Source organism: Littorina saxatilis, linkage group LG1 (genome assembly GCF_037325665.1).
Source record: "Littorina saxatilis isolate snail1 linkage group LG1, US_GU_Lsax_2.0, whole genome shotgun sequence".
NCBI lineage: Eukaryota > Metazoa > Mollusca > Gastropoda > Littorinimorpha > Littorinidae > Littorina > Littorina saxatilis.
This window is the reverse complement of record NC_090245.1, coordinates 19995498-20019575: the sequence shown is the minus strand read 5'-3', so window position 1 is coordinate 20019575 and position 24078 is coordinate 19995498. Positions and strand designations below refer to the sequence as shown.

Genomic DNA, 24078 nt, shown 5'->3' with positions numbered 1-24078 from the left:
TTTAAATAGTGTCTATACGTGGAACCCATCTGTGTTTTGTTTTACCCTTATACTCGTACACTCGATTGTAGTTTTGTTAACCCGATGGAAACCACATGTAATTCCTCTCCCCTCTGCCACCCCACCCCCTCTCCAACTTTCCTTCCAGCTCATCTTCCTACTCCTCATAAAACATGTAGATATTTGTCATTGACGATGATGTATGCATCGACTTTCATTTGGTCACGCGACTATTTCTGCCATTGGCATTATGGCTGAATAACATGACGCAACAAATTTAGACCTTCAAAAGATAGGGCGTTTAAATATGGAGGGCAAAAAGTATGCATACTTTTACTCGATCATTAATTTTGACCCTTTTCCGTCCTCCATATTTTTTGATTGCATGCGTAATCAAGACAAGCTTTCCCTTGGGGCGGTTTTGAGCCTTTTTGCTTTTTCCTACCGAGTATTTATAAGCTACGCAGTGTAGCTTCGCCCATCTGCGTTGCGGGTCCCTTGTGTGAATTGATGGTACGTAACATTACCTTATTGTTTTTGCAAGATGAACATGACATGTTCAAAGCCCTGGTTTGAATTGATACATTTTCGGAAATATCAGGTTTGAACATTAATCACCAAAAATGTAAAATGATGTGGTTTGGGCCTCGGAAGAATTGTAGGAATTAGTGTTGCGGTTTTGTATGTACAGACAAAATGAACATTCTGATTGTGTATTTTTGTAATTACATGCGTGCGTCAAAAGTGAGAGAGAATTGGGAAGAGAGAGTGAATGTTGCGAAAAGGCTCATCTGCTAGTGTGGGAGAAAGGGAATTTGAGCATTATTGTTTAAGTGTGTGTATTTAAAACGTTTATTCTGCCACATTTTGTCTATATAATGCAGGCACTGATTGTACCAGACGACGTTTTAGATGAAATTAACAGGTTAATGTTTCGCTTCGTGTGGCGGAAAAAAAGACTGCAATAGAAAGGCATTTGAAAAAGAACTGCTTTGTGTAACGAGGATAAGCAAGGTTGATTGAATATGATTGACTTGCGACAGATGCAGTGTTCCTTTTTGTTAAACTCGGTTGTGCGTGAACCTAACTCTATCAAATGAAGACCAGAAATGGTCATGGCTTCCAAAAGCATTGTTTTCCTTTTTTGGAAAATGTTGAAACTGTTGAAAATGTTTTTGCGAACTTTACTAGCAAACAATTTAAAGGATTGGACAGTATTAAATCGAAATTGTAGTTCTCTGTGTTGAAGGCATGGCTTGATAACAACCAAGTTAACAATGGTAACTCTGCCTCGGGTTTGTTGTGGAACAACAAAGATATTGTTTGTCAAGGAAACCGACTCTTTATTGCGGACTGTATCAAAAGTGGTATAATGTATGTGAGCGATGTGCATGAGAATGGACTTTTTGCTTTCTATGAACAAGTGTGTGAAAAAACGGGCTACAATGCGAATAGATTGCTTGAGTATAATGTTGTTCGTACTGCTGTACCTCTTCTTTGATGGACTGTAAATATAAGCGATGTTAATTGTTCATTCTTTCACGTTCCGACCTTTTTGAACAAAGACAGTGAGATTAGTTAAAGAAATTCGAAAAGTTCTCGTAGATATAAAGTACAGCCCACCCTGGAGATTTTGGAGAAGGAAGTTTAAATATGAAATCAATGAAAACAAATGGAATTTAGCAGCCAGTGTCACTAATGAAGGTCGCCTACGAGTCCTGCATTGGAACATTTTACAAACATGTATCCGACGAATATTTTATTGTGTAACATGAAAGTAAAGCTCAGTTGGTAGCGCGCTGGATTTGTATTCAGTTGGCCGCTGTCAGCGCGAGTTCGATCCCAGGTTCGGCGGAAATTTATTTCACAGAGTCAACTTTGTGTGCAGACTCTCTTCGGTGTCCGAACCACCCCCCGTGTATACTACATTGGGTGTGCACGTTAAAGATCCCACGATTGACAAAAGGGGTCTTTCCTGGCAAAATTGCTTAGGCACAGTTAATAATTGTCTACCATACCCGTGTGACTTGGAATAAGGCCGTGAAAGGTAAATATGCGCCGACATGGCTGCAATCTACTGGCCGTATAAAATTTCATCTCACACGGCATCACTGCAGAGCGCCTAGAACTGTACCCACGGAATATGCGCGATATAAGCCTCATTGATTGATTGATTGATACTGTAAGGATGCAATTGATGTGCTGGAAAAAATAATTTTGAATGCCCACCTGAGTTCAGGTTTTGGAAATATGTGACCCTCCACCACGGAATGAATCGCATGTCACCTTGCGCGGTTCTGCGCTAGGCTTAAGTCCGGGGGGGGGGGGGGGGTGTCTGGTAAGAGTGTGAGGGTCACCTTAGTCACAGGTGTATAACTCAAACAGTTTTTGCTCTTTTCTAAAACGGTTTTCTCCACTGGATAGAGCATAAAAATCTCGTCAGGAAAATGTAAAAATATGAAAATCATGCAAAAGTGACATGCGACTCAATCCGTGGTAGAGGGTCACATAAATATATGGAAATGTACATGTTAGTAAACATTAGCGAAAGAGTTAAGCTGAACGTCACAGATGTCCTTTTTGGTATAAAATATAATAGCGAAAATATGAAGAAGATTAATCACATTAGTTTAATCGCAAAGATATGCGTAAGTATTTACAACAACAAAAAACGCTTCACGATTATCCCTGAATTTTGTTTTAGAAAATCTTGTTGTGTTTAGATTTAAACATTAGTCTCGCTAACAACATTGTTTCACGAATTATTGTCCTTTTGTATAATGCACAATTGAATGCAAAAAGTAAGAGCAGTTAAACATTTAAAAATTAAAAAAAGCATTACCTTAATTTGTGTTTACATTTCATGTGTCTTAGAAATTAAAACAATTATTTTTTACTTGCTGGTTTTCATGTCGTGGTTGTTTTTATTTGTATTTGCTGTTTTCTTGTTTTTGTATTCGTCACTTGTAACTTATGAGGTTTGGACGTGAAGTGGCAGTGTCACCAAAAACGTGAGAGAGCGAAAAACTGGCTCATGCAAATGTATCACTGTCGTATTTGACTTTTATGGCTGCTGTGATTAATATTGTTCAGATGCCGACACAACCTATATTAACATGTTTTACTACTTTTTTGTTTAAAATTATAATACTTCGTAAACTGTTCACCTTTTGTGAAGTCAAGTTATGACTAAATGTTTTAATATAGACGGGGAATCGAGACGAGGGTGGTGGTGTGTGCGTGTGTGTGTGTGTATGTGTGTGTGTGTGTGTGTGTGTGTGTGTGTGTGTGTGTGTGTGTGTGTGTGTGTGTGTGTGTGTTTGTGTGTGTGTATGTGGAGCAATTCAGAGAAAACTAGGGGACCGATCTTCATGAAACTTTACATAAGAGTTCCTGGATATTATATCCCAAATGTATGTTTCTCATTTTTTCTATAAATGTCTTTGATGACGTCATATCAGGCTTTAAGTGAAAGTTGAGGCGGCACTGTCACACCCTTATTTTTAGATCAAATTGATTGACATTTTGGTCAAACAATCTTTAAATCAGTCCGGACTTTTTATATCGCATTTCAGTACGGAAGCTTACAAATTGGTAAATTAGTTTGCTCATTAAAGTTGTCATTAAAAACGGATTTTCACTGACAGATTCACAAATGATTGCATTGTATTTCTCAGCTTCTTCGGAATTCAAAAATATATATAGGTATGTTATGTTTACTTTAAAAACGCGCTCAGAATTAAAGAAAATAGGCTAAGTATGTACTACATATGTTCGCATGCTTCGCGGAGACGAGCGTGACCCGTCTCGGTCGAGGGGTATGGTTAGCCGAGACTATCTGAATGTAGTCTCGGCGATGACTGGTTTTTGGTGTTGATCTTGGTGCCAACAGATTGACTAAATGTTTTTATATCGCTTCACGCGACTTGTTCTTATTTTCCTTGAACCCAAGCCTATAAACGGTGGAGGAGCGTTACGCCTAAATACGTACCAAGAAGGTTTTAACAAATGCACTTTACTTGTTGAGATGCGTTGCGCCTTAAAGGTGGTCGTCTACATTTTTGCTTTTTTTCAATAATCTTATGGTTAGATTTCGATACAAAATTATTTCAAATGATGAATGAACCATGGGAAAAAAAAGTTATAGAAACAAATATATGTAAAAAAAATTTTATTTTGGGGTAGCGTGACTCACGCTTCCAATATTTTGTTTTCTGTTTGCTGAGAACATGTGCTTTGCCTAAAAATACTGACCAATCAAATTCATGTCACTATGCTTATAGCCACGCCCAAACAAGTGCAGCAACAGTTTGACACTGGAGCGCTGTCCAAGCTTTTTTTTAAACGCACGAAATGCACGGGATGTGAGAGGAGTTTTGCGCTTGGCATTTTCCAAATAAGGATATCCTACTATGAGTACTACGCTGGAATACTACAATGAATTTTCAAACGGCTTGGCTTCGTCTTTCCTGATCAAAAGGGGGTGTATTGTTGAGATTTGTAGATAATAGACTCTGCATTTTAATGGTCAAATGGCGATTTCGGTATAAAAATGTAGACAAGGACCTTTAATACGTACCAAGAAGGTTTTAACAAATGCACTTACTTTGTGGAGATTCGTTGCGCCTTAATACGTACCAAGAAGGTTTTAACAAAATGCACTTTACTTTGTGGAGATGCGTTGCGCCTTAATACGTACCAAGAAGGTTTTAACAAAATAATGCACTTTACACGGTGGAGACGCGTTACGCCTATATACATACCCAGAAGGTTGTTACGATTGCACTTTACACGTTAGAGACGCGTTACGCCTATATAGGTTCCCAGACGGTTGTTACGACTGCACTGTACACGTTTGAAACACGTTACGCCTATATAAGTTCCCAGAAGGCTGTTACGACTGCACTTTACACGTTTGAGACGCGTTACGCCTATATACGTTCCCAGAAGGTTGTTACGACTGCATTTTACACAGTTAAGACGCGTTACGCCTATGAATGTACCCATAAGGTTGTAAGGAATGCATAGTGTGTCATAAGGACCATTTGAATAACTAAACCAAGAACTGTCACCAGAGTGGGTAGGTACGTAGACGTCATAGCTTCCAAAGTCAAATAAATGAGAAGCCACCCTCTCCGTCGGGCGGCGTTACCCCATAATAACGACTTTTACTTTGAAACATATGAATGTTTCTTTGTTTTAGTTCTGAAGCATATCCCACACTGGCACGATGGTACGACACAACACCATCCCTGTTCTCTCGCTACTGGCGATCTTCCTGACCGCTGGTCAAGGAATTCAGGTGTCACTGACCCGACTGTCCTCTCTCTACCTGCCAACGTACGCTCAAAACGGCTCTGTGAGCTACCCCTTTCCTTCTGCGACGGTTGAGAAAGTGGCCTTTGAACCGCTGGGAAAAGTGATTTATGGCGTTGGTAAGTAAGCATGAATGTAACATTCAAACAAAAGCCTTGTTTGATTCCTAGATTCTGCATTGTCAGTCTCCCCGTGTTGAAAGTCAGATGATTACTGTATCTGTGTGAGAGAGAGAGAGAGAGAGAGAGAGAGAGAGAGAGAGAGAGAGAGAGAGAGAGAGAGAGAGAGAGAGAGAGAATGAGGGAGAGAGAGAGAGAGACAGACAGACAGACAGACAGACAGAGACAGAGACAGAGACACAGACAGAGAGAGAGACACAGACAGACAGAGAGACAGACAGAGAGACACAGCGAGAGAGAGAGAGAGAGAGAGAGAGAGAGAGAGAGAGAGAGAGAGAGAGACAGACAGACAGACAGACAGACAGACAACCTGACAGACAGGCAGACAGACAGGCAGACAGACAGGCAGACAGACAGGCAGACAGACATACAGACGGACAGACACACACACACACACACACACACACACACACACACACACACACACTCAAACACATACACGCGCGCGCACACACCCACACACACACACACACACACACACACACACACACGCACACACACACACACACATACATTAAACATTTAAACATGATATCAACATTAAGGTTATGTTACAATTGTATGACAGTTTATTAGCACCAATATCAACATATAGTGTAGAGATCTGGTTTCTACACCAGATGAATACACATGAACAATGTGATTTATCCGATTTTGTCAAAGAATGCATGACTTGTAATTATCAACATGAAAAAGTTCAGACAAAATTCTGTAAACAGATTCGTGGGGTACATAAGAAAGCTATGGTAGTACCAGTACGGGTGGCCCGGGTAGCTCAGGTGGTAGAGTACTGGACTTGTGATCGAGAGGTCGCTGGTTCGAATCCGGGCCGGGACGGACACGGGTCAACTTTATGTGCAGACCCAGAGACGGTATCCATCTCCCACCCCCGTGTCACCACAATGGCACGTTAAAGATCTTGGTCATTCTACCATAAGTGCAGATGGCTGATACCACCTAAACACGCAAACATCAAAAAGCCGTGAGGGCGTAAAACTCGAATCGTATAAACCAATTCATGTCCAATATAGGCAATTAAGACCTGACGGACAATAAGCCCCTTAAAATTTACTCTTTTTTTTTTACCAGTACTAGGAGAGTTAGGAAGATTCCCAGTTAGCATTAACATAATAATGATGTAATATCATTACCTACTGGCTACACATTTTGGATCTTCCAAAAACATCTCATCTGAGTAAAATATATATCCATAGATATCATTTTGTGAAACAAGTGTTACAAGTCATTGGGTTTGATCATGAGTGGAAAAATCCGTTCACTTTTAATGTGAAAAGGTTAAAATACGTTATATGTCAATAATTAGAACTCCAATGTTATCATACACTTCTGGAAAGGTCAAATAAGTAGTTCAACTAAGTTAAATTTGTATCAAAGAATAGTAACAAACTACAAAACTGAACAAATTTCCTTTATGCATAAAACAAAGAAAATATAAACAGTCATTGTGTAAACTAAGAATAAGTGCCCACGAACTGAAAATTGAAACTGGTAGATACAGCAATACACCTAGGGAAAGTCGATTATGTGAAAAATGTGGAGTAATAGAAGATGAAATACATTTTCTAGATAATCGCATAGAAAACAACCGATTGCGAAAATCTTTCACGAGTGAAATTAATCAACCTATATACGTATTAATATAATGTACCAAGTCAACTTTTGCAAGTAGGCACTGTAGAAACTAAATTGGGAAATTGTGTACATAATTTCACACACACACACACACACACAAGCACGCACGCACGCACGCACACACATACACACACACACACACACACACACACCCACACACACACACACACACACACACACACACACACACACAAAAACAAACAGAGGCAGGCGGAGACAGACAGAAAGACCGACAGAGAGAGTCGGGCAGAATAGCAGACGAGAACCGGCCCCCGTAGCGCAGTGGTTAGCGCATCGGGCTGCGGGCCGGGAGGTCGTGGGTTCGAATCCCATCAGGGTCATGTGGGTTTTTCGGGCTACGGTCGGCTCCTACCCAGAGTGAAAGTGCTATGGTTGCTATGGGAAGGCTGGGATCACACAGCCGAGTGTCATTCACTTAACGAATGCGACTTTGAGGGTGCTCAGGTTCTGTATACATGTACCTGACCAACACCGCAGGTGCGGCAGTTCTCGGGCCTGGTTGACGCCAGGATATATTATGACAGTAAGCGTAGAGTGCTGCCCTGTCACGTAGTCTCAAACCAAAATTGGAAATCCAAAGCATCATAATAATCATCCTCATCTCATTAATCATCCAAAATATAAATTGTCCTTGCTCTTGTGGCCCTTCATGCCCGGAGCTCCCATGGTGACCTTGGTCTCAGTGTTCCTGTTCGATCCTTCCCTGAATAGTAGTTCTGCTGTCAGTCTTCAACGTGTGACGTTCTGGGGGGTCGACGGAGGGACGTGGTGGCGGTCTGAAGGGGACGCTCAGTCAGTCTGGCTCCGCGACTTAAAGTCAATGTCGTTTGTAGGGGGCATAGTAGGTAGTGGGCTGCGTCCGACAGACCCACTACTGAACACCGTCGAAGTGACTCAGCAGAAGTGCAGTGTCATCTTCCGAGTGTAGCCTACCGCAGCAACCCGATATCCCCCTCTGGAGCGTCTGTAAAATCGACAAGTCTGGCAGCGGAACGAAATTCTGAGGTGGTTGGAGCAGTGAGTGCAGGGACGGGGCGGTGTGAGAGCACAACGGGACAAAGGAACAGGTGTAGAGACGAAAAAAAAGAAAAAAAGAAAAAAAGAATAGCAGACGAACAGAGAAGACAATCGAGTGTGTGAATGTGTGCACGCGTATGCTATTCTGCTTGTGCACACCTTAGCCCCAAGTGTCTGTCATATTTTGTTTTATTTTAGGACTGATTTGAAATGTTCCTCTTTTGCATGCATTTTTAGGCAAGGGCATTATACACGTCATCAGCGCGAGTGACGCCATGAATCTGGCGTCAGTGGATCACTTCATAGTTCCAAATCTGGAGCTGACGGATGTGCAGGTGTGTGAGGATGGTGTTTTCATTACCTACCGCAACGATTTCAACAAGCAGAGAGGGGGAGTTCTGGTTTACGACCTATATGACCCATTTTCGAAAGATATGGATCTGCTTCATGATATTCCTAGTGAGTTTTGATGATCGTGTTGTGTATGAGGTGGGTGGTCTATGACGTATGCCTAGATATTACCAGCTATTGTGTTTTCAGCGTAGCAATAGGGCCCGATCTTTAGACGAGACAAGTATAATGCCGACGAGTCGAAGACGAGTCGCATTATACTTGTTCGAGTCTAAATATCGGACCCTATTGCTACGATGAAAACCCAATAGCGTTTATATAGCTATTCTGACATTAAATTCTGTGTTAAAATCATGTTTTTGTCAGCAACAAGTACCAGAATGGTCCATGTCGTTGGTTGCAGACGACAGTTCCCTTTCTGCATAAAGCCACGGAAATAACCGAACATTGAAAAACCCGCGGACATTCCTTTCGGAGAAAACTCGAGATAACCGGATGTTTAGCATTACGTCAATATGCTAGGAATCATATGACGTCATGACGTATCATGCTTGCCTACGTATATTGTATGTTCGAAAGTCTGACTTCTGTTGGGAATTCGCGTGGTGAAGACTGCGGTAAATCTGTAGATGATATGAGAACAGGGATTGTCTCAGAAGAAACGACTAAATGTTTCAGACCGGTAACTTCATTTCTACATTGCACTATACAATGGACGTTCTATGTGACAGGAGAGTTTGCTGATTTTGTGTTAAACATTGGAGAGATCGTCTGCTAGAATCAGAGATAGGTCGCTTCAGACTGCAGCTTCTGGAAATTTGCAAGGTTTGTTGCCTGTTAAAGAACTGGATTTTACTCGTAATGTATGTTATGTACAGTAAGCAACAACAAAAACACACAAAGCAAATGGCATCGTCTGTCGACTATTCACAGAAACAAACCTGGCGAGGTATGCGTGTACTTTATACACGTGGAAGAAACCGGAACCATGCGTCTTTGTTATTGACAATATGCTTTTGGATATTGAGAAAAATGGCCGACTTCTGTGGCATTATGCTTTGATGATCGGAAGAGACAATCCAATCACAGCCCCCGAATTCCCCCACGTGTTCATCAGAATAGCTATATAATTATATATGTATGTGTGTGTCGACTCTAAAGACTGCTTGGTTTGAGTCTGGGCGGAGGTTATGGAAAGGCGAAGGAGAGAGAAAGAGAGAGAGAGAGAGAGAGAGAGAGAGAGAGAGAGAGAGAGAGAGAGAGAGAGAGAGAGAGAGATGTGTGAGGTGTGTGTGTGCGTGTGTGTGTGGTATCAGCTATATAGACTGAATATATAGTGAACTAACCAGGCAAAAGGAATTACACTTCAAATGAAATACAATTCCATCGTCGTTTAGGTATAGCCAGTATTAGCTCATGCACTGCTTTCAATTAACCTTAGTGTTTACTTTCGATTCACATTTTTTCTTTCTTTCTTTCCTGCCTACCGTAACTTTCAATATATAGTCACACAGCGTCAGATTGCAACTGGCCTGACACAGAACAGTTTGAAAACACAGTTTGTTTAAAACGAGAATCCAAACCTAAGAAGGTAAGGTTATAGCACATTTAATGTTAGACAAAAGGAAACATTCACCGGAGCCTGGATACACCAATCACGAAATTAGACGAACACGATACACAAGCGAAAAACGATAATTAAAGATGGTCACTTAGCTTCAGATGTTGTTTCTTCAAAGAAAACACAAAGCACCAATACAACTTGTTGTCTTGTTTCACTTGAAACGGTATGACTATTCTGTGTTTTCAGTGGGTTCCTCACCAGACATGGTTTCCCCGACGAAAGACTGCACTCTAGTGGTGGCCATCGAAAACGAGGGCTTTATTGAAAACGGGAGATTTTACGATCCGCCAGGGGGCGTCGGCATCATTCGCTTCCCGAAAGGCATTGATTTGAAACCGGAAGTAAAAATACTGAACTTTACTGCATTTGATAAACAGTAAGACAATTTGTAACTCTTTTTGTGTGGTGTGAATCATGTGTGTGTTTTCGATGGAGAAGATCTTTTAAACAGAGTAGTATAATAACGCTATTCAACAGCAGTCTGCTAGACTCTTAATCATACGATTTCTTTAATATGTCATTCCATACTTTCATAATAACATCCTGAAGAAGGCAGTTTGCCGAAATATTGAAAAAGAAAAATCTAACCTGGTTACTGATGTGTCCACTTTTATTTAAAGGGATTATATCTAACAAGAAAACTGTCTCAAATCGCCCCAAGACCTATACAGTTCAGGTCGGGGGTTGTAATTATGTTTATTCCCCCCTCTGCTTCTTTACCTCTGTAAACTTGTAGAGCTAGTTATTTTTCGATAATGACCCAGCAACCAAACAAATAACGAGCCAGCAACAGCCTGAATCCTCGATAGTGCAATGGGTTGAGAAGCTGTTCTGTTTTGGTACTACTTTTGCGACTGAAAAGTTCCGAACGCTCTATACGTACGAAATATACATCTCTGGAGCAAACAATACAAACATACCGCATTTAAATTAACAACTACAGGCCTGAACACATGAATCTCCATATAAAATCCATGAGTTAGGTTGTTTTCTGAATCTAGATCTGCCGTGCACACACCGTTCATCACAAGCAAATTCCCAAGGCAAGTAACTCATACTCTTGCCGACAAGAGTAGTTCCCCTTCTTTTAACGCAGTTTCTTCGACAACACTGACTGCAATCCGACGGTCAGTTTTCAACAATATTTCATTTTATAAACAGATCACACGCAACCAAATGCACACATCTCATCAATTTAAACAACATAAAGCGGTTTCATACACTATTTTCCCCAGAAAACTGAACTTCATACAGTAATTAACGTTGGAACACGGGTGCAAAAGTTCGTCTGCTAGTCCCATTTGACGAAAAAACATGATCCTAAACGATACTAAAACATAAACAGAACACACAATATCTGCCTTTACCGCCACAGCAGAATAACAGCATATCTGTGTACTTGATTTTAGTCTAAAACAGGGAAACTGAAAAGAAGTGTTAACAGAATGGAATGATTTGCACGGAACTATACAACCGCGCATTAATCGATCGCCTGCGCAGGTTGACTGGTTGAGTGATTCGGATTCGATCAAACTTTCGCACAAAAACTCCTGTTTTCTTTGAATAACTGAAGAAAGGAGGAATAAAGAGGTTACACACCTCGTCTCAGTGATTATTAAAAATAATGGTCTCAGTTCGCGGTCATGAAAAAGCTCGCTGAAGCTCGCATTTTTCATGATCCGCCAACTTCGACCATTATTTTTAATAATCACTGAGACTCGGCATGTAACCTCTACGACCACACACCAGGAATACCTTAAAATACACGTTGCAGCGCTGAGTTACTCACATTGAAAACGGATTTGTTTTCAGTGGGCATTCCAGACTGTAATTCTCATTGTGACGTTCTTTGAGAAAGTCATAATTTACGTCCTACCTTTTGACCCTGAGTATTTCATGCGCTATTCCTAGATATACAGAATTGAGCCGAGAGCCACAGAGTTCGTTTTAGGAGTTGAAATAGATGACAATACACACGAGGAAGGTCTTATAATTAGTGTTTGAGCGTTCTGTTTTTGAAATCTGACTGCTGTGTTTGGTAGTCATTGCAGACCTTGATATTCTCCAGCCGACATTCATTTTGTTTCTGTTTTACGAAGTGTTTTGGCGCTGTATGGCACGGCATTTGCATGCGTAAGCTAGACTGTAGACTGTCGATTTGACTTCCTCAATCCAACGGTCTTGATCTGCTTTGACGAATTAGTATGTATGAAAACTAAATAGATAATGATGACGACCGATATTCCTGACTCCTGACAGGAGAGCTGGGCGATGCAAACCTCATGCTGATTAAACTGTATTTAATTATTTGGCATAGGTTCACGGAGCAGTTTTGAGCAAATCATTGCAGGTGTTTCTAAATTAGGCCAAAAAAAATAATTGTCTGTTTAGGGTAACATGACCAAAAAAAGTAGGGTCGGTAGGTAGGTAGGGTTGTTTTTTTTTGTTTTTTTTTGTGTGTGTGTGTAAACGCTATGTTGGCTGAACATTCACTTCTTATATTTGATGAATACATGTTTCAAAACTAACGTATAAATAAAACAGAGAGAAAGGGAGAGAAAGAAACGCCAAATGTCTCTTTTTAGCATTTTTACCTCTTTTTTTTTCTTTTTTTTTTTTGAAATCAAAAAAAAGTTTTTGGGTCGGCGCCAAATCGATAGGGTCGGTCGGGTTACCCTAAACAGACAATTTTTTTTGGCCTTACAGTACCGCGAATGTCCCTTGAACTCTTTCCGAAATGGCGCCTTCGGTATACTATTTTAAAAGATTTCTTTGAAGTTCACTTATGATCTCATGAACCTCATAAGCCATTCATAACTAAACTTGTAACGAGTATCTCTGCTCGTGAGTGCAGCCTTAACCTTTCCAAACATTTCTAAACAAGAAAACCAAGAAATGAATTCCCCATCTTCTGAGAGAACAACAAGTCCCAGAACAACTCAGCAAGAACACTACTTTCTATTTTAAGATTGGCGATTTATTTGTGAGAAACTAAAGAGGGCATTAATTTTTGCATTCAACTGCTCTTGCCAGGAGTCAGGTTCTTCGCAAATAGACTAAAATATCAAAATCTGTTGAAAATAGGTCTAGGTTTAAAATGCTCCTCTTTGGCAACCTAGCGGCTGTAAAGAGGACAGCGACATTCGTACGCACCACAGGAGAGGACGTCTGAAGAAGCAAACGAAGAGAAAGAAGAAGAAGAAAGGCTCTTCCATTGACAGAGTATGGCTGCCTAAATGACAGGTTGTTTGAAAACGATTGTACGCGTTATTCCCCATCTTGGGAACTCACGAGTATTAAGCGTGGATAGATGTGGTCAGTCACCAACAAAATGAAATGTGTCCTCCGTGTCCCAGGTTCAACCAGCTGTCTAAACAAGGTGTAAGATGGGTGTTCCGAGGAAATAACAACAGCTTCAGCGACAACATCGAACCGGAATCCATCACCTTCAACGCTGATTACAGCATCGCTTACATTGGCCTTCAGGTGAGCGCACGCGTGAAGGGCTTTGGGTGTGTGAATACACATGAGTAAATATGACCTCTGTTGGTCAATGTTCAACGTGTGATTTAAATATGTGCAAAACGTTTTTATTCTTTACAAACCATGATGTCGTTGTTGGTGTCTGCCGTTCTGTTTATATGTTATGCATGCATCTGTGTGACTGTTTCTGTGAAGAACAGTAAGCATTGATATGTTCATGCGATTGTCGGATGAGAGCCAGTGCTAGCTTAAATTCCCTACTCATGTTGATTCCTCCCTGCATGGCATGGTCCGAATTTCTGCAAAGTTTAGCCTGCATCTCCTGGTTTCCGTGTGTTTCAGGAAAACAACGCTATAGCAGTCGTTGACATGGCAACGGACACTATCACAGCAATTCACGGTCTGGGATTCAAGACCTGGGGGGAGCTGGACCCCAGTGATAAAGACGGAGGTATGTCTTGTGTCAATATCATCACTTGCAACGTGTTTCACTCGGATTTATTAGCTTTGGTTTCGCATGCTGGTACCTGTGTCACGGCCTTGAACGAGACTCAAACAGACAGTTCCCAACCCGATTAAGACCGTATGAAGGTAATGTTATGTCACATGAAAGTTTGCTCAAATAGCATATTGTACGCATGCTGATGACGGAGGTATATGTCTTGTGTCAATGTCATCCCTTTCAACGTTTTTCACTCGGATTTATTAGCTTTGGTTTTGCATTCTGGTGGTCGTGTCATAGCCTCGAACGACGGACAGGTCCACACCAGATTAAGAACGTATGCACACGACAGGGCTCCCCACGGACGCCCGTCCTAGGGGGTCACGGGACCCCAACTTTTAATGTTTAGAGGGTCCATGGACCCCCTACGCGGAGTTTTAGAGGGTCCCAAGAGTCCATGGTCCGCAAACCCCCTGTGCTTATATAACGCATTGTTATCACACGATAGGAAGTGTCTTTTTTTCATCAGAATATTCGAAGAGGATCGGTTGCGGCTAAATTGCGAATATACTCATTGCTCAGTTTTTCTTGTACTGTTTACCCATACTTCTTCCTACGCTCAAAAATAATACCTTGAGTGAACAATAGGGCAGAAGAGTGCACCGTTACGTAGTGCGGCTTGTAAATGATAGCTTCTGGTGTGCAGACTAAACTGTTTTGTTTTGGAAATGAGTTGCTGAGCCCCAAATTAGGTACCGCTTCAAGGCACCCTCCGCCTCCCGTAAACCACCAGTTTTAGGCCACAGACAAACCCCATGCGTTCACATACATACAAACATCGTTTCGTTTGAACGCTTACCGCCAGAGAACATCAAGGCTGCTCTCCCTGAAAAGCGAGGATTTTTTTATCGAATTTATTGTGCGTCCTCCAGACCCGTTATTTTTCGAAGCCTCGTCATGGCGCTAAAGGGAAGTTTTGATACTTCGAAAGCACGAAGTCGGAATATTGGAAGGGAAAGAGGGACATTTGCGATATTCATTTGCCTTATGTGTGTATAGCGTTGAATAATGTGTGTAGCGTTGAATATTGTGTGTAGCGTTGAATAATGTGTGTCGGCATTGAAATATTAACGGCATATCCGCCGCGGGCTGTCTAAAAGCGGATGTTAAATTGTAATCAAGGGGGCATAACTTACTTTACCTAGATGGGTAAATCCCCACGTAGAGTTGTCACCCTTTACATCTGCTCTGTTGTTCGTAACCTGATTCCGACAATAACCTCAGCTTTCTTCTAAGATTGATACAATTGATGCAGTTTTTGTGTAATCCAAAGGTAAGCATTACGACTAGAGCAGACTTGACAGATATAGATGGCAGTTGCACACAATACGCTTAGGGGCTCCGCTCACATATATGTAACTTCAGCAGGACCGACGACGCACTGCATATTATCCCAGCCCGCTACACGTTGCATGAAAGGAAAACAGGCCAAGTACTCGTCATAATCCCTTTCGCGGCAGAAATAATAGACCGTGCGTGGTCTGTGCCGCTGAAACTGCGCAGGTATATTCTGCCAATTACGACTGCGGTAGCCTGGGATAAATTATTGAAGCGCGTGTATGGTTTACATGTGCTAATTAGCCACGCAAGAGACCTATATGCGACAGATTAGTGGTGTTCAAGACCATACAAAGTGTGTTTATCGGGTTTCTTTGACTTTTTCGTGAAAAGCTTTACTCAATCTGTGAACTGCCTGTGAGGCGGAATGGGACTTTAATAAGTAATTAGAAAATAACGTCGTTGTTACCTACATGTTATTAACACCCTCACCTTTCTAAAGGTGTCAACATTAAGAATTGGCCAGTGTACGGGATGTACCAGCCGGACTCGATTCAATTTGTCCGGTGGAATAACCAGGACTACATCATCACCGCCAACGAAGGAGACGCTCAAGAATACGGCGCTCCGGTCAACTTTGCTGAGGAAACCCGTGGCAAAAACATTGATCGTAAGTTGTGTCGGTTGGTTCGTTGGTTGGTTGCTTGGTCTCTCTCTGTCTCTGTCTCTGTCTCTGTCTCTCTCTCTCTCTCTCTCTCTCTCTCTCTCTCTCTCTCTCTCTCTCTCTCTCTCTCTCTCTCGTTAGTATATATATTGTGTCTGAATGTGACACTTTGTTAGTTATTGAGTAAGTGATTGTACTGATTTGACGTTTATTCAACTAGTCTGATTTGCATGTCCGCATGTTTGCGCGCCTGCCCACCCGCCTGTCTATCTGTCTGACTGTCTGACTGTCTGTCTGTCTGTCTGCCTGTCTGTCTGTCTGTCTGTCTGCCTGTCTGTCTGTCTGTATGTCTATCTGCCTACCCGCCTGCCTGTCTGTCTGCTGGCTGTCTGTCTGTCTGTCTGTTTGTCTATCTGCCTACCCGCCTGCCTGCCTGTCTGTCTGTCTGTCTGTCTGTCTATCTGCCTACCTGCCTGTCTGTCAGGCTGTTTCCCTGCCTGTTTACCTGCATTTATAGTAAGTCAGCTCGTTGATTAATTGGTATGATAGTGTGATTTGCAATCTTACTTTCACATTTACCGCCGACCAGCTAGCTCTCCCTCCCTGTCGCTCTTTTGCTTCTTTTTACAACTTGACTAAATGTTTTAACGTTGACCGGGAATCGAGATGAGGGTCTTGTGTATGTATGTATGTATGTATTTATGTGTGTGTGTCAGAGAAAAGTATTGGACCGATTTTCATGAAATTTCACATGAGGGTTCCTGGGTATAATGTCCCCAGAATTGTTTTCGATAATGTCTTTGATGACGTCATATCCGGCTTTTTGTGAAAGTTGAGGTGGCACTGTCACGCTCTCATTATTCAACCAAATTGGTTGAAATTTTAGTCAAGTAATCTTCGACGAAGCCCGGACTTTGGTTTAGTATTTCAGCGTGGAGGCTTAAAAGATAATTAATGAGTTTGCTCATTAAATTTGTCATTAAAATCGAAATTTCCCAAAAGGATTTAAAATAGATTGCATCGGGGATTGACAAAGCTGTTGTGTCTTGGTGAAAAAATGCAGTGCGTTCAGTGTTATGATGTGAGTTCGACAGATTGATTAAATGTTGTAAAATGTTTTGCTTCCTCGTGTTATGACTAACACATTGCTCGTTGCCAGACTGCACTTCACTGTGGTTCCATTTTAACTTACAGCTGCTGACATCTCTCCCATTGTAAGCAAGCACCTGAGAGACGCTTTGCAAGATGATGCCGAACTAGGTATGTACATAAACGAGGTTCACTCTTCGGGCACACGATAAAACAGAGAGAGAGAGAGAGAGACAGAGAGACAGAGACAGAGACAGAGAGACACACAGAGATAAAGATGAACAGAGAGAAATAGAGAGGGGGGAAGAGAAAGAGGGGGGGGGAGAGAGAGATAGAGAGACATAGAGCGAGAAAAAAGACAGAGAGACAGACACCCAGATATAAAGAGGAACAGTGAGAAAGAGAGTGGGGGAAGAGAAAGAGGGGGGAGGGAGAGAGGGGGGGCAGGGAGAGAGACAGACAGAGGGAGAAAGAGACAGACACATTTTGGCGACCCTAATCAATTCTGTGACAATGTTTACCTTGTTTATGTTAATTGCAAAAAAGTAAACAGGAGAAACAACAATGTTATTGACTCACTCACTCACTCACTTACTCACTCACTCGATTACTCGCTCACTCACTAACTCACTCACTCACAAACTCACTCACTCTCTGTTGCAGGTCGTCTTACAATATCTAGCGTGGACGGTAGAAATGCTCAGGGCAAGTTCGAGAGATTCTACACATACGGGGCCCGCAGTTTCTCCATCTGGCGTGCTTCCGATATGCAGCGAGTTTACGACAGCGGAAGTGAACTTGAAAAGAAGATGGCTACCTTCCGGCGCGACATCTTAAACTCTAATGCCGTCCCAAATCGCTACCTGGACGACACGGTGGACACACGTTCAGATAATAGGGTAAACGATAACAAGCAAACATTGTGTGTATTGGTCTTATGTGAATAAGATTACGTAAGAATTGTGAAGAAGAAAGATCAATAGCAAAAGTGAAAAAAAAAAGTATACCCTTCAAGGTTCCATGATTTTAGTGTTGATTGTCTGTCATTATCATCATCTTCATCAGCAGCTCCAACAGCAGCAAAATGATGCAGCAATCATTTATCGACTAAGGCCAACAAGAAAAATATGTCTGTTTCCGGTAACCCGACCGACCCTATTTTTAAACGCCGACCCTAAAGGTTTTTTTTCGCTTTTCGCACCAAAAAATAAAAAATAAAAAACAAACAAACAAATATGAAGTCAAGTAATATACTTTATTTAGTTTTAATATATCTAGGTCAAAAACATGTGCTAAATAATTGTAAGTAAACTAAGGAAGCGTTTTGAAAAAAGAAAAACAAAACGTAAAAAAACGTTAACAAAACGTAAGAAAAAGGTAAAAAAAAATAAAATAAATAAATAAAACAAAAACGACCGACCGACTTTATTTTTTTCGGCGATGTTACCGGAAACAGACATATTTTTCTTTTGGGCCTAACCGTCCGTTATTTGTTTCTTTTCTTTCGATTTTTGTTCTTCTCCTTATGCATCCCCTTACTTGTTGTACTCTCCATACTCTGTTTTGTTCAGGCTCAGGACTCAGGAATGTTTTATTTCAGGCCATAGCCCATACATAAAGTGATACACCATGACAAATCGAAATGCAAAGAAAACATGTTAGGATCACTAGCAATCTTGTATAATGGTTCAATCATAATATATGTATGTCTGGCACTCCTCCACGCGCTGCACTCGCATGCGCACTGTACTGATCCACATTCACCCGCACATACACAAACTGACTATCACGTGTGTAACTATATGCACTACCCACAGCTTAAACAAAGAGACTTTTCGTTTTTTGGCCGTACAAATTATAGTCCAATGTCCATATTTTCTGTGTTATCAAAACCACTTGAAAAGCATATCAACAAACACATCCTAGCACAGTTGAACCAAAACAACTTATTTCACCCTAACTAGTCGGGATTTAGAGCTAACCCCCCCCCCCCCCCCCCCCCCCCCCCCCGCGGGTTAGGGGGAAGAATTTACCCGATTTCTCCAGCATGTCGTAAGAGGCGACTAACGGATTCTGTTTCTCCTTTTACCCTTGTTAAGTGTTTCTTTTATAGAATATAGTCAATGTTTGTAAAGATTTTAGTCAAGCAGTATGTAAGAAATGTTAAGTCCTTTGTACTGGTAACTTGCATTCTCCCAGTAAGGTCATATATTGTACTACGTTGCAAGCCCCTGGAGCAAATTTTTGATTAGTGCTTTTGTGAACAAGAAACAATTGACAAGTGGCTCTATCCCATCTCCCCCCTTTCCCCGTCGCGATATAACCTTCGTGGTTGAAAACGACGTTAAACACCAAATAAAGTAAAATTTAGAGCTAAGCGTTCCTGCCACACTGCCTCAATTTCTCTTGTTGATCAATGGCTGGACAAAATAAATGATAATGAATTCTGTGGTACAATTTTTGTAGACTTTGCAAAAGGCTTCGACGTAATTGATCACTCATTATTACTGCGAAAATTCGCATTGCATGGCGTCGGAAATGACACTATCAATCTTATTAGTTAATTTATATCTGGCAGACGACAAACTGTTCTTACAAAGGCTACAGCGTAGTGCATGCAAGCTGTAGAGTACGGTGCATCACAAGGATCGGTATTATGACCTCTGCTCTTCTCAATATATATTAATGACCTCCCCCTTTATATTCAAAATGTACGAGTTTGCAGATGACACCACAATTCACTCCAGTAACACAAATCCCTCCAAGGGAGTTTAAACCAGCTAACAGAATGGACTGACCTAAATCTTATGTCTCTTAACCAACAGAAAACCAAATATATGATCATTACAACTAGACAAAAACATTACAATATTACATCAACTGGTCCTGATTTCATGAATGATGGCGAAATAATGGAAAAGGTAGACCATCACAACGTTCTTGGTGTTGACATCCTGTCTTGGCCAACTCACATTGAACAACTTAGTAAAGTGGTGTCAAAAAAAAGTGTCCCTCTTATCTAGAATTAAACACTTCCTGATAAACTGTCAAGCCAGGAAGTTATTCTTTATTGCTCATATTCTGTCTCTTATTGATTACGCTTCCACTTTATGGGATTTAGCAAGTGATAATTCCCTAAAGCCACTCAGCAGATTACACAAAAGAGCGTTAAAAGTAGCATTACTCAAACAGTCTACACTCACCGAGTTGGACTACATCAACATAGGGATCCTTCCTCTAAAGTCAATGATGAATTAAAACAAAGGAATCCTGATGCATACAGTTGTGACAGGAACAGTACCCGAAACCATTTGTTCAAAGTTCTCTTTGAAGAATTCACACCACTTTATGAAATTGAACACTCCTTTTCCTAGGATAGACCTATTTAAGTCTAATCTTGTTTAATTAGATAACAGCCTCTGGAAAGCTCTTTTGAACGCCCTGCGGAAATCGACCAACACGGATTCTTTAAGAACCAAATATATATTCCATTTAATGAAAAAATAACCTTGATTATATAATTCGCTTCTTATACATAAACTTATATGTTGTACCATTAATTATGATTTTATGCAACGATTTATTTTCTTTCTTTCTTTCTTTTTTAGTAGTTGTCGTAAAAGTAGATTAGTTCCTCTTTAGGGCGAGGGCCAGATGCAAAAAAAACCATATATATGCTTATTCTTGTTACACTCGAAAATAATGAATTGACATTGTCATTGTCATTGTCATTGTCTCAGACATAACAGTGCTTTTCTCAGACTAGCTACACACATCTAGTATGTATTATCAGGTCCTGGCATTAAGGTAAACACATACAATCACATCAACGTCGAATTTCACAGGCAAATTGCTCAGACATTGTTCAAGAATGCCGACTCCATCATCAAAAGCACTTGACTGATACTTATATCAGTCAAGTGCTTTTGATGATGGAGTCGGCATTCTTGAACAATGTCTGAGCAGTGTTCCGATCTCCCAGGTCAATTTATGTGCAGACCTGCTAGTGACTTAACCTCCTTCGTGTGTACACGCAAGCACAAGACCAAGTGCGCACGGAAAAGATGCTGTAATCCATGTCAGAGTTCGGTGGGTTATGGAAACACCCAGCATGCCTACTCAACGAAAGCTGACTGTGCTCTTAGAGTATAGTTTGGGGAACCCAAATGGGCATACGAGCTCACACGTAACCAGACAATTCTGGAACGCTGAAGAAGAAGAACCTAATGCATGAGAGGAAGGGCCTTCCGACATTGAGGAAGGGGTACAGGGGCTGGTTAAGCCGGGGGTCTGGCCCCACCACCCCACCACACCCAAGATGCTGTTGAAATTTAGCAGTTAAAAGGGGTATTTCGAGTCTCTCCTTGAGAAAAGGGTTTGCTGGGTTAGGGTGTGGAAGCCTCCGGAACTTGGGACCTCCCCTGATCCAGTCTGTGAAATGTTCTTCATAATAGTGATTTTCTTTCAGGGTCCAGAAACAGAAAGCTTGGCGGTAGGGGAGATGGAGGGCCATCTGCTGATCTTTGTGGGCAACGAGAGGGGAAGCTCCATCGCCGTGTACAGTGTGGCAAAGGGGGGACTGAAACCCACGTTCCAGACCCTGTTTACAGGAATTCCACGAGACAACGCCAGGAAATGGAGAGAGCTCTTCGACGCTAGAGAGTTGTTCGCCATCGATCCAGAATTTATGCGGTGAGTTAAAATAGATTACGCATTCACGTAATGAATTGTACAGTGCAGTGACTACAAGTGTTTTTGAAGTTTTCTTTTCTTTCTTCTGTTCTTGTCACTCCCTTTCTCTCTTTTTTGTTCTCCCTGTTTTTCCCTCTTTTTATTTTGTTTAAATGTTATTTTACTTTATTTCTTCTCTGAGGCTAAGCCGTTGTCTTCGTAGCAACGCCAAGTGTGGCATGACATTTCTAGCTGAGATCTGAAGACAAAATATCTGAAGTCGAATTCATAGAATGAAACCAGATAGTTATAGGCAACAAAGCAATCAATCAACCCATACCACATTATAGCTTTTAATATATTTCAGTACTTTTTAAGAGTCAGGTACTCGTTTTTCAGAAAGACAACATGCAGTCAATCCATGAAGTCTAACCATGCACACACATTTAGAAATTAGGGGTCGCTCAAAACTGGTGTGAATTTTGTGCAGCTTCTTTTCGCCGTCCGAGGGTCTAGCAGACTACCCTGTTCTCTTGGTGGCTGGCAGTGAGTCTGGAACGGTGTCCACTTTTAAAGTGGAGGTGAAGAACCCAACGAAACCCAAAGGTAAGAGTTTGACCGGGGAAGATTGACAATCCCTGGCTTTCATGAAGGACGTGTAAGCAGTGTAACGCAATATAAGTGTGTGTGTGTGTGTGTGTGTGTGTGTGCGTGAGTGCGTGTGTGTGTGTGTATGTATGTGTGTGTGTGTGTGTATGTGCCTGTGTGCGTGTGTGCGAGGGAGGGGGATGGAGGGGGAGAGGATGAGCGCACGTGCAAGATGGCTTCATGCTTCGTCACATCGTCTGTAGTTAACATATGTTTGGCCATTTATTGACCGCATGGCTTACTTCCCTTTTTGCGATCCGTTTGTTGTGGTGGTGATGGTGATTAATGCGTCAGCATTTTTTTGGAACTTGTCGCACTATTTATATGGCTGATGGTGGAGCGGCCAGCATAGATTTGGGGACGATTTTAAGGCACCGGTTTTTTAATACGCAATAACTGTATGTTTTCAGAAAGCTTAATGTCTATATTGATTCCAATGAGACCGATCGTCAGTGTGGCACCTTGCAGCAGCTATGCGCAATTTTGGGTCAAAGCAGACCCACTACAAACCAAAACCATGCTCCATCGAAACAATACTTATCTAAACAAAAACACCAGTAAATTGCAAGTATGAATATATACAGAAAAGCAAAAACTTTGGATACTTTATTCACAAATCTCAACTATTTCTTCTTTTTCTCATCATTCGACGGGGGCCACTCACGTTAACAGCTTGATTGATGCCTCAAAACTGGTAGCCAACAACAACAACAACAACAACAACAAAAAACAATTTAAAGCAAAAATAAATATCATGACCAAAAAAACGAATATCTAATCAATCGACGACTAATTCATCTTTACGATTTTGTTCCACACAGGATGCCCCCTGACCCCTGAATGCACCATCAACCAACCATGCAACCAACCCCACCAGTGCAAACATGAAATGGATATGATAGCCTGCATGGGCAACTGCCAGCGCTACGCCCTCTGCATCTACGGCGTCTACTTGCCCATGAAGTGCCAGAAGGGCATGTACTTTGACGAGCTGAAGGGCCGCTGTGTGAGAGGTCTGTGCCCGGCGGAAGCGGTAGCACGTCCTTCGACCACTGTCCGCCCCGTTCCTGTATCCGCGCCGGGAAAAACTACGCCCACGTACGGACCTGGCAGCATCTACAGGGCATTAATTGGATTAGGGTGAAGGCACGATTAAGGGCAGGAACAACAAAGAGATATGGCAGTGCAAAAAAGCATTTCTAGTGTAGATCTATTTTTCTGATGGTGAAGAATATGACAATAACTTTGCAAAAAGAAAAGTTGTTGATTTAAAAAGAAACGTAACAACATTCAGTAGACATAGCATTTTGAGAAAACATTCTATTCCAGCTGCCAGTCTATAATGTCTACGGTATCCTCTGAGAAATTTGTATGTATTTTACATTTATTGAAATAGATTCAATGTTGTTGTGTTATTGACAAACTCAGGTATACACCGACGTTAAACACCAAATAAAGAAAGAAAGAAAGGCAGGTATACACGCTAATTTATGCCAGTCAGTTAAAATTGAATTTTGTGTTCATGACAAGTATTGAAGTAAGTCATACTAATACTAGTCAATAAAACTTAAAGTTGAGTTGA

The 24078-nt window shown here is 41.4% G+C and overlaps 1 protein-coding gene across 1 annotated transcript; it reads left to right on the top strand.

The window, feature by feature from the left end:
- Positions 1–429: 429 nt before the first annotated feature.
- Positions 430–24078, top strand: LOC138964215 (uncharacterized). Its single transcript, XM_070336119.1, has 12 exons — positions 430–513; positions 5204–5435; positions 8424–8645; positions 10348–10537; positions 13518–13647; positions 13987–14095; positions 15927–16094; positions 17283–17348; positions 17841–18076; positions 21646–21869; positions 22339–22454; positions 23318–24078. The coding sequence occupies exons 2-12, from the start codon at positions 5231–5233 to the stop codon at positions 23638–23640; spliced, it is 1989 nt and encodes a 662-aa protein (XP_070192220.1). The 5' UTR covers positions 430–513; positions 5204–5230; the 3' UTR covers positions 23641–24078.

What these genes read in the sequence shown, in the direction of transcription:
- LOC138964215 (XM_070336119.1), top strand. Translation starts at nt 5,231, where the DNA reads ATGGTACGACACAACACCATCCCTGTTCTCTCGCTACTGGCGATCTTC. An exon ending in TCTGCTTCATGATATTCCTA is followed by an intron (nt 8,646 to 10,347) that starts GTGAGTTTTGAT and finishes CTGTGTTTTCAG; the next exon opens with TGGGTTCCTCACCAGACATG. An exon ending in GCAAGATGATGCCGAACTAG is followed by an intron (nt 17,349 to 17,840) that starts GTATGTACATAA and finishes TCTCTGTTGCAG; the next exon opens with GTCGTCTTACAATATCTAGC.